This window comes from Lygodium microphyllum, chromosome 14 (genome assembly GCF_053477565.2).
Source record: "Lygodium microphyllum isolate KBCC chromosome 14, Lygodium_microphyllum_v1.1.10, whole genome shotgun sequence".
NCBI classification, from domain to species: domain Eukaryota; kingdom Viridiplantae; phylum Streptophyta; class Polypodiopsida; order Schizaeales; family Lygodiaceae; genus Lygodium; species Lygodium microphyllum.
Window position 1 is genome coordinate 101,784,481 of NC_141148.1, and position 11,175 is coordinate 101,795,655.

The 11,175-nt window shown below is 45.8% G+C and overlaps 1 protein-coding gene across 4 annotated transcripts in view; it reads left to right on the forward strand.

Moving 5' to 3' along the window:
• Positions 1-10,210, forward strand: part of ACD5 (Diacylglycerol kinase family protein) — a 135,837-nt gene extending 125,627 nt beyond the window's left edge. The window contains exons 13-14 of one of the 4 annotated variants that reach the window (XR_015693168.1): positions 9,029-9,292; positions 9,793-10,209. Coding sequence is in view for 2 of the 4 variants with exons in the window: in XM_087693169.1 (XP_087549295.1) it covers positions 9,029-9,166 (138 nt within the window). In the remaining 2 variants the exon portion in view is untranslated. Of the gene's footprint in view, positions 1-9,028; positions 9,705-9,737 lie in introns of those variants that run through there. The other 3 variants (XR_015693167.1, XM_087693171.1, XM_087693169.1) reach the window with 3 other exon arrangements.
• The last annotated feature ends 965 nt before the right edge of the window (positions 10,211-11,175 follow it).

Consider the following 11,175-nt stretch of genomic DNA (forward strand, 5'->3'; position numbering starts at 1 on the left):
ATACATTCCAAAAACTGATTTTGCAGCATAAAGGATTGATTGAAATGAAGAGGCAAACGGGCAAGGAGAGCCTTAAAGGCATGGACAGGTCTGTGATTCAACTCCATCTCTGACAACTATAGATCCGATCCAGTCTGGCCCAAGTATTTGAATGCTGAAGAGAACGATAAGTATATCCGGCTTGAGAAGGGTGCATCCAAGACCACATGTCTTGTTTCAAAGATACATCTGCTAGAGCATCCCAAGCTTGTCGCTCAGGACCATCCATGACCGAGTGGTGTGAAGTCGCCTAATCCATGGATACACATGCATTAAAGTCACCCATAGCAAAGCCTTGACAAGCCATGGCTAGGCAGTGCAAATCATCCCAGAGTTGACGACGTTCGCGAGCAGTAGAAGGAGCATACACCCCCACTAGCCACAAAACCTCTCCCTCATATAGGATTTCCAGAATCATAAATCTACCACGATAGTCTTGAGAAACTAGAGATGGTTGCAAGGAGGATTTGACGGCCAACAAACCTCTAGATTTATGTGGAACGCAACCACTCAAAAAGAGTGAATAATCCTTGTATACATAGAAAGATCCTACCAAAGCATGCTATTTATGCTCCACAGTACAAAAAACATCCCAATTTCCAGCTAATACAACTTCCCACAACTAATACTGCTTACTGCTTGAAGAAACACCTTTCACATTCCATAAAGCAATTCTCATGATAAAACAGAGAAAGAAAACTATTGAACACCCCTTTCCCTTTCCCTTTCATATCAACAGCTTTAGCTGCCTGAAATCTCTCCATCTCACTTCGGATCACACCTACAAGATTTTCTCTCTACAAACTAGCAATCGAATCACAGGAAGGAATCTGCTGTTGTTGAGAACAGAAAACATCAGGAGGAGGCACAAGCCTCCCACGCGCATCGAAGCGCAAAGTAGAATTAGAAGCCCTTTTATCCTCCGCACCGGCTACAAGAGAATGTGAGGGTTGAGGTTGCATGTAGAAACCCCTACCTCTACATTGAAAAGTCTTGAGTGATAGGCTACGGAGGTGGGTGGGCAACAGACAAACGAGGCTTCTATCTAGCATCGCGTCACCACAGTGACCCAAGAATTATCCTACAAATGTGAATTCCGACCAACCAAAAGTGATGCACTCTCTATATAAGTTTGAGAAGCATCCTTCTTTCCATCATCATGTCCATGTTGGACAAGTGGCACAGGATCAGCTTGTGGCTACTGAACCACTTGCTGGGGATGATGCTTATTCACATTCATGTCAGGAACCATTGAACTCTGTAAACGTCAGGGCTTCTATCACATTCAGAAATGAAATGGCCCAATTGGCCACATCTGAAACAGTGACCAGCAAATGTACCCCATTTCAGCTCGTGAATCAACGTTTGCAATCCCGGAACCTCAAACCGGGGTCGGGCAAGGTTTCCTTGTATCCCAAAGCATGCAGACCCTATTCCTATTGTGGAAGGCCAACTAAGGCTCCACCAACACTTCACCAAGAGTTCTCAATACCAAAGGAAGAAGTCTCCAAGGATGTGCAGGAAAATCAACCACCTCAACCCAAATTGGACATGCCTGCCTAAGTACTCTTGAAATTCCGCCATAGATCTCCAAGGGACCATATGTACTAACTGACCATCCATAAACAAAGGGATATGTTGCATAATCAAAGCACGCACTTCCGGGGAACGAAAAAGGACTTCAAAAACCGCCTTCGGTCCATCATAAATCTCTTCAATGAGAGGGGCCTGCACTTGTCTTGAAGCATCATCTTGACCCATCTCAGGACTGACAAGAATAGGCTGCAACCAGGCATGAATTCTAGTGATCAAAGGAGTCCTTCCCGTAAAGTTAAAGGTGGCTGCCCTCTCATGGAAAGCAGCAATCTGCTGTAAAACCAGATCTGTACCCATAACGGCAACCACATGTTCCCCTTCCGGTAAAGAACTCACTTTACCCTCATTGGCATGAGCATAATCTGACATTAGATTATTGGCAGTGGCTAGCATAAATTGAAGAGGCCCATCAGGCTGAGAGTATGAAGCATGAACATTTTGCTGAGGCAAATTCTGGGCACACAAGACCGGTTCATCAACCAACATTTTACGACGTTTACTCATCCATCCCCATCCATCAACTGCCCAGAATCTTCAGCTGACAAGTCACCATCCAATTTGACCAAATTTTTATCATCCCCATTCCCTATATGCTGGTCAAGAAAGGCCATATCAATACCATTTGACTCCTACAGATTCTCCATCACCAAGCTTAATGCTTATTACAATCACTGTTTTCAAACCCTGATAGACTGTCTCAGATCTGAACAGGATCAGTCTCCGTATACAAGCTCTGTGTGTGCACTGTACCAGTTATGAGGTCAGCCTGAGAATGACTGCACTTTTGCAACCTGTGCCCCAAAGCCCTTACAATGTGTTCCAGTCAGAAGATCTCTGCACAGGACGAAGATCAAGTCGCAGAGCAGAACAGGTGGCAGTCTGATCGCAGGGCAGGTCTTCAGCTGGACGCAGAGCAGGGTGGCACAGAATTGTCTGCTTCAGAGCAGGTCGACGAAGTTGGGCAGGCGTGCAGGAGCAGGGCACAATCAGGATCGCTCTCTCTCTCTCTCTCTCTCTCTCTCTCTCTCTCTCTCTCTCTCTTTTTTCATAAAAGGTAATTGTATTAATTACGAAAAAAAGGTACAAGTTTACATAATTACAAAATACACGAGGGCCCTAGGCCAACATGTGTAAAATCCCAGTACTAATCCACGAAAAAGGTTACACAAATCATGGCAAAGACCCAGAGGCAATTGCCATATGCCAGGGAAGCAAGTCCTCCCGAGGGAGCAAGTCCAAGTGCCGAATGAGATCTATCTGCCAATGCAAGAGACCTTTAAGCCGGGCAATGTGTCTCGGTACATTAGAGGCCGAATCAAAGAGAAAGGCATTCCACGTGGTCCAAATGTGCTAGCATCCCTAGTATCTGAAAAAGTGAAATAAGATCTTCATATGTAACTGTGGCGGTGTGGGGTAGTTTGGGCGCACAAAAACCCGATCGAAAGGAGTTAGTGAGGACCCCACCACTGTGCGCCAAACTTGTGACAAGAGTGACCAGATATTCTTGGCGAGCGGGCAAGAAAGAAATCGATGTCGGGCCGATTCCACAGTAGTGGTATAGAAGAAACAATTGCCATTTGAGATTCTACGCTTGGAAAGGGCGGAGGCAAGAGGAAGACCACCAATCATTACCCGCCAAAGAAAGACCTTGCATTTGAAAGGTGTCTTATTCAACCAGCCCTCCATCACAGTTGCCTTCCACCATGACTGCGATTTCCGCAATCCCCATACAATATTAGCTTTCACACCCAGCCATTGATAATCTTGAATGAGAAGATAATACACCTGATTAGCAGAGGCCTTTTCCAGACTCAACCGGCCTGCAAGGTCCTAGTCCTGCCAAGGACAATCCACAGCCAGGGCAAGAAAGGGTTGCCTACCCTAAAGCACCGACAAAAGCTGTTCCCATAAATCACGGTATCCGCGCGGGATCCTAAAAAGTCTCCTAGCAGTACGAAACGATCCGAGGACATTGCGAGTGGCAAGGGTAGCATCCGCAACCGAAGTCACACCCAAATGGGCCATGCGGTTAAATCTCGGTCTGAGCTGATGTTTGTCTTCCCATGAAAGTAATCTTGAGACTACCAACAATTCCAGTTGAAAGGAGTTAGTATGCAAGCGGTCCCCCACTGGATGCCAACGGGCCTTTTGGAGCACCACTTTCCAAGAGCCGACCAAGTGTAGTAACAGAGAGGAAGAGGGACTGGAAAATCGAGAGTCTGCATTAAGGACATGCCACTTGGAGCCCCGAAGTCGTGTATTACCATGGCGTAGCCTGTTGTCCTCAAGAAAATAACGGGCTATAATGGTCCACGGGTGATGATCCGCACACATGGCGCGAAAAAGAGACCAACGAAGAGCCAGCATATAAGTTTCAGCATCCAAAATAGCCCCACCACCTATGCGTTTAGGAATACATGTATGTGACCATGAAATCCACGAAATACCTGCTTGCAATGAATCCTTCTTCCATAACATGAAACGAATGGGGCGAGTGAGAGCCTTTAAAGTAGTAGGAGTCCACGGTAGCAATGGCAAGAAATATGTTAGCATTGGCAGCATAATTGTCTGAGCCACTTTGAGGCGGACATGGAATGGCCACACTTGCGACTTCCAATACATAAACTTTGCTGCCAGTTTTTGTGAAATCCACTCCAGTAGTTCCTTTGGCCGAACATCCACCCCCAATGGATATCCAAGTTGCCTTACAATGGAGCCACGGGAAACAACCTGGCCCTACCAGCCTCGTGACTGTAAATCAGGCTCCGTGCAACTGAGTATGGCTAATTTAAAGGCATTGATGCGAAGACCAGAAGCATGACCAAAGAGCGTCCAAACATCTAATGCCTTTCGAATGTTGTCCCTGTCCGCCTGCAAAATCATAAAGCTATCATCAACCAAAGATTGGCTAATGAAGTGCTGTCCCAAAGGAAGAGACAATCCGGCCAGCTGAGTAGAAGCCGCCATTGAGGATAACATTGAAAGGAACAGGTGAGTCGCCAGGGCAAAGAAGAGAGGACTTAAAGGGCAACCTTGTCTGACCGAGCGTGCAAGGACAAACGGCTCTGTAACCCCACCATTGAGCATAACTCTTGAAGAAGCCGCAGCACTAATGGTGTAGATCAATCGGGACATCCGAGTACCAAAACCCATAGCAAACATGAGTTCTGCAATGAAAGACTAGTCTAAATAGTCAAAAGCCTTTTCCAAATCCAATTGAATCAATACCACTTCCTGACTGGAGTGCCTCGCATAGTCAATAGCCATTTGCACATTTAAGATATTATGCAGAATGTTGCAGCCCTTAATGAAACCATATTGGAGAGGATGCACAATAGCTGGAAGGTGCTTGTGAAGCCGCTTCGCTAGCACTTTGGAGAAGATTTTATACATCAAACCCATCGAAGAAATTGGTCTCCAGTGTTGTAGCATTGACGGCGAAGGGACCTTTGGAAGCAGTTTAATAAGGCCTTCTTTCCATGAGGAAGGCATGACCCCTGTTTTCCACACCTGCTGAAACATAGCCGCCAATGGCTTCACTAGTTGGGTGGCCAAGTTCTCAAAGAATTCATCGGTGAGACCATCCCAACCAGGACTTTTATCCTTAGGCAGGTGTAACAAAACATCCATAACCTCCTCCTCGCAAATATCTGCCTTCAAAGTAGCTTGCATATGAAGTGGAACCTGCTGGCGGACCAGATCGTAGAAGACCGAGCGTACATGGGTAACCTGGCTAGAAGGCGACGGAGAAGAACCAAGAAGATCCATAAAATAATTTCTGCAAATATTGACAATGGTCTACGGATCAGTGACCATGCGACCTTCCGAATCCTGGAGTCTAGTCATATTTTCTCGAGCAGGAGAAGTATGCAAGGCGCGAAAGAACTTATGAGACTGACATGCACTATCTTGCAATGTGTCAGTCAAGTTGTACAGCTTGGTCTGCTGATAAGATTTTAACTGAAATACTTGAATAAGATGAGCCAAACGCATCGCCAGTGACAGCAGAAATTCATCATCTGGGGTGTCCACCAGTAGCGAACGGACCAAAGCCAGTAAGTCCTCTGCTGCATGTCAACGTCGCCGACAAAGAGAGGCACGATGGATCCCATACTGCCGAGCAACCCGCTGCACATTAGAGAGCAGCCGTGCAAAGGAAGCCAAGCCCTTAGAGGCAAAGTCCAATAAGAACCTCTCAATCGATTGCTGCATATAGCCCTGAAAGATTGGATGCTTCAAATAAGATGAGTTGAAACGTAAAGGAAGTCTATCCAGCAACTGCATAAAAGGTGCAATAGGTTGTGCAAGCATCTCAAGTTGGAGGGGGAAATGGTCCGACAATACATATTGCTGCAAGACTTTCATTTACAGCATCTCGGGAAGAAAATCATCCCCCTGCATGATATACATTCGGTCCAACCGCGACCAAGTAGTTGCATATTGTGCGGAATGAAAAGTAAACCCTGAAAAAGAAGGGTGGAGCCAAGACCAAAGATCTTGCTTAAGTACGTAAAGAGCAAAGGCATTCCACACCCGGCTTTCCGGAGCATCCATTACCGAATGCCCTGAAGTGGACTGAGAAGAGTCAACACACATATTGAAATCTCCCATCAAAAAATCCCTTCGGCCAAGTGACATCGAGCTTTGCAAAGTCGACCAAAGATCCCGTCAGGATGTGGGATCATTCGGAGCATAGAGGCCCAGCAACCATAAAATCTCTCCTTCAAATAATACTTAGATTACTAGAAAGCGGCCCTGTACATCATTTTTAATAAGAACAGGCTGGTATTTCTCATGGACATCATAAGCACGCCCGAATAGTACATAGCATGTGTCCCTGCATAAAACAGGCAGAATCCATGACAATCCACAACTTTTCTTGCTTCACCGTGACTCTTGTGCTCAACCGCACACAAGACATCCCACTGGTTCTCATGCAAGACAGTCCACATGGCATGTTGCTTATGACGAGAGTAAATGCCTCACACATTCCATGTGGCTATCTTCAAAAAAAAAGAATCAGGAACAAGGCACATGTTGCCTCGATTTCACCTTTTCCGCGAGAGCGTCTAGGACACCCTCATCCAGAAAATCAACTAACACTGCAAAAGAATTCTGGCGGCTCGTTTTAGAGATAGATGGAATATCCACTGCCTTGGGAGTGGGGCGGGGATAACACGGATCCCAGGGTGTAATCACATTACCTCTAGTATCAAACGCCAGCTTAGCAAGTGGGCCCTTAGGACCGTTTGTATAGACTTTCCTTGTAGACTGATTACGGGGGGCAGAAGGAGCCATAGTACGCGCAGTATGCTGTGAAGAGAACATTTCTTTCCTGCGCATATACGTGCGCACGGAATCCTGTGAAGCATTAGGCCCAGAATCCACCAAGCCTGCATCCAACTTTTTACCTTTTTTTGGACATGCCTTGATCCAATCAGTGCTACGGGAATCCAAACCCAGGACCTGTTGTTTACCCTTATCCACAACATTAGGTGGCTGGGGGGACCTCCTGTGCCTGGGCATCAAGCACCATGTCATCCTTAGGCAGCACAACATACGCATCATTGGAAGACGGTTGTCTTTTTGGGCATTCGGCCATAAAATGCCCCAATTTACCACATGAAAAGCAGTGTCTTGCAAAGTTGCCCCATTTCAAGCAAAAGTGCAAAGGATGCATACCAGAGCAATTGAGGCGAAGCCATGCAGGCATTTTCCTGGCCGTGTCCCATAACATGCATAAACGGTTTCGATTCATAGCCCTTAGGCTTGGGGGAACCAGCACCGTTCCCACAACTGCCATCACGTCCTTTAACAATGGCCAATAGACCGCCGGACAATTTTCCACTTCCACCCACACTGGGCATTCTCGTTGAAGCAGGCGTTGGAAGTCTGCCATAGGGCGCCATGGCATAGCATGGACCAAGCGGCGATCAAAGAATAATGGCAACTTGGACAGGAGCTCAGCCCGATGTGTCTCTGATTTCAGCAGCACCTCATAAAAGCCACGGGGTCCAAGGAAGATCTCCTCAACACACTCCCCTTTCAATAAATGGTGCAGCCACTGGCAAATATGGGAAAGCACTGGGATCCTGCCAGTGAAGAAAAGTATAACGGCACGGTCATAAAACACCGAAAAAGACCGCAAGACTGATTTCGGGTCCACCGTGGCTTCCAGCACTTCATCAGTCCCCGAGTCAGAAAAAGTTTCATGATTATGCTGGACATAATCGCCAAGCAGAGTATTGGCAAAGTCCAGCAAATGCTCCCAGTCAATCTCTTGCGAATCCACAGGATCAGAGGCAACCTGCGCATAGGAACGTTCCTGAGGGCCCATTGTCTCGTCAGAAGTATGCTTGGAGCGTTTGCCCGCAGGCGACAGTTCAGAACGTCCGGTCTAGAAAATCCATATCCAGGCCAGCCATACTGCTGTCCTCTCTCTCTGTCAGGGCGTGCAGCCAAGGGCAACATCGCAGGGCAGGTCAGCCAGGTCACAGGTCAGCCGACGTCTCGGGTCTGCAGGGCAGGTTAGCCGACCTCACAGGTTCAGCAGGGCGGGTCAAACGAGGGGCCAGGCGGGCGCACCGACACAGGGAATCGCGGGGCAGGTCGTCGTGCACACGCAGGGACCGGCGGACAGGGAAATTGGCACAGTCGTGCGCGCGGGGTCTCGCAGACGGGCCGATCGACGTCGGGCAGGGGTCAGCCAGGGCGCGAACCAGGGTGAGCGTGGGTGAACGGGCGCAAGCAGGCGCGAGCAGGCGCGAACTGGGTCGGACGAAGGCGGACAAAAACAGCGCAAACCAGGGCGGACTGGTCCGAATGGGCGCGGACGGGTCAGGCGACTGCGGCAACGGGCCAGACGAGCAACCAAGGGACGTGCAACAGGCGCCGAAACGACGGGCGCAGAGTCAACAGGCCAGGGTTCGATACGTCAGTGCAGAAGGCCAATCATGATGGGTCACCATCTTCTCTCTCAACTTCTCTCTCTCTCTCTGTGGTGTGACCTGTGACCCATGTTGTCTTTTACTATATTGCACCCTAACAAGGGTTTCATCAAAGCCCTTCCGACTTTTTAAACAATAGAAGAATATTTTTTTTGGAAAGAGAAGGCCGTCCTGTACCGGTTAACATACTGAGAATGCACGCCTTTAAAGGTGGTCACTGGTTCTGACTCTGCCACATTGATTATATATACCTCTCCCTTTAATATACCTGTATGTAGGGGATAACTTGGTGCCAAAGTTTCAATGTAATTTTATTGTCTGTGCTTGCTGTACACTTTCAGACACTTCACTATCTCAGCATTTGTTGTTTCCTTAAATTAGAATTCTCTATCATGGTAACAGTGAACAAATCTTTGTGCCTAAAATAGCTTCTATTTTGATTGCAGACTCCACGATTTAATTTTATCTCACATGGTGAAGAAAGTGTCTGGAATGTTGATGGAGAACTTTTTCCTGCTCATCAGCTTTCAGCACAAGTCTTTAGGGGTCTTATTAACATATTTGCCTCAGGCCCAGACATTTGAAAGGCACATCATAAATCAAAAGTATCGTTAGTCCTTTGGCTTGATACATTCAGCACAAGTCTTTAGGGGCCTTATTAACATATTTGCCTCAGGCCCAGACATTTGAAAGGCACATCATAAATCAAGGTATCGTTAGTCCTTTGGCTTGATACATTCACATTAGTGCAGCAGTCTCTAGATTCCACAACAGTTGTTCTGACAAAGATTACGCATGAAACGTAATAGATGAATGCACAGGGCCATGAAGTGAAGCCCATGTGTTTATTGTGCATAAAGCTTTGGAAGTTTAGCAATAATATTGTAAGAGTTCTGAGGGAGTATATGTCTAAAGGCTTTGTAATGTACCAATGTGCAAACGCATCTTTCAGCTTGGAGCAAGGGCTGCACTGGACATCTATGTCTTTCCCTTTTGTAATCACATATGCATACCTTAATAGAGTCTTCAACCCTAGTGTTACATCCTCTTTATTGTCTATATGATGATTCACCTTCATTGCTTGCCTTCATATATCGCAGCTTTGAGTTTAAATAGTACTCATGCGGGAGCTGATGCATGGAGTGTCTTGCACAGGTGACAGCACATTCATTCGGTAATGTTTTAATACTGGCGCAACTTTACTTGCCAGATCATTGATGCTGAATGTTTGGGTTAGCTTACATGCCCCAACTGGGCATGCTTGCTTTCCATACCCTCCAACTTTGTGTTGGCTGGATTTTCTGTTGGAACCAGCAGTGGCCATCCATGTTTGATCCTTTTCCTTTCCTTTAATGTATGTATAGATGGCTCAGCACAGACTCCAGTATATTACCAAGGAGGAGCTACCGATTTGAACGTGTAACAGTACATAAGCAGCTCATATTTCATTCCAATTGGGCTGCATTGATTACTTAGTTCATTCATGTTGCATATTCTACATAGAACCTTGACTATATAGTTGGAAGCAATCTCATTGCTTTGTATCATATGATGTAACCGACCAATTCAAAATCCCCCATAGTTTGTCCAATCTAATGAGTCTTATTAGGTTATTCCAGTAATGTTTCAAGAAAATTCTATTTTACTTATGTGTTCATGTGGAGTATTGGCTGTCAAAAGCCATCATAAAAGCTGATGCAGTGTCTTAATGCTCAAGTATATTGTTTGAAGTTAAGGAAGAATTGTGAATGCTTCACATCAGTATTCAATCTCTGAAGGTAACTGGTTTTCAATATCGATTTGATAACGAAAAGGCCACTTGATTATACCAAATCGTAGCAGATTTAAAAAAACCTATTTTAGAGGGATTTTAAATCATACTCTTAAGTAATTGCCCATTTTTATGACTTTCCTAAAACGTGAAGGTTTCAAACCTTTGGATTAGAGTTCGAATGTTTTCCTTCTAATGTGCTAAACTTGGATTTTTCAAGAGCACTATTCTAAGGTACTTCAGGGAGATTTCAATATATGTGAGCCTCTACATTGCACATCCTTGGGGCTCTTTGCCCTCCTCAAGGACACTCACATGCAATAACAATAAAGTTTGTCTTTTTGCTATTGTGGAGAACTGTTATTTTCACGAAGTAGGCAAGGTAGTCACCCCGTAAGTAGCTTGTCACAATGGGGGAGGAAGATGGATGGTGCTTAGACACACATCCTTAGGATGCCTATCCCCCCCACTACAATAAGCTAGCTGCATGACAACTAGGGACTTTCAGTGAGGTACTTGCGCTTATTCATATTGGTTTGCATCCAACAATATGCAAGAGTGAAGTGAACTAATGATGAGTATTCTACTAAGCCTACTTTCGGACTCCAGAATACAAGGGACTAATATAGTTGTCTAATGGGTGTTCCTTGTACATTGTTAGAGGCTCTCAGTGAAAAAATATGCATTATCCCCATGCTGTCATTAGAATTTTAGGGAAGTTTGATTTTGCATGAAGTAAATGCTCAAACCATTATGTCAGCAAAATAATTGCAAATTAAGTGAAGTGTGTTGGATGTTATATGTGATGCTACATAAGAATTT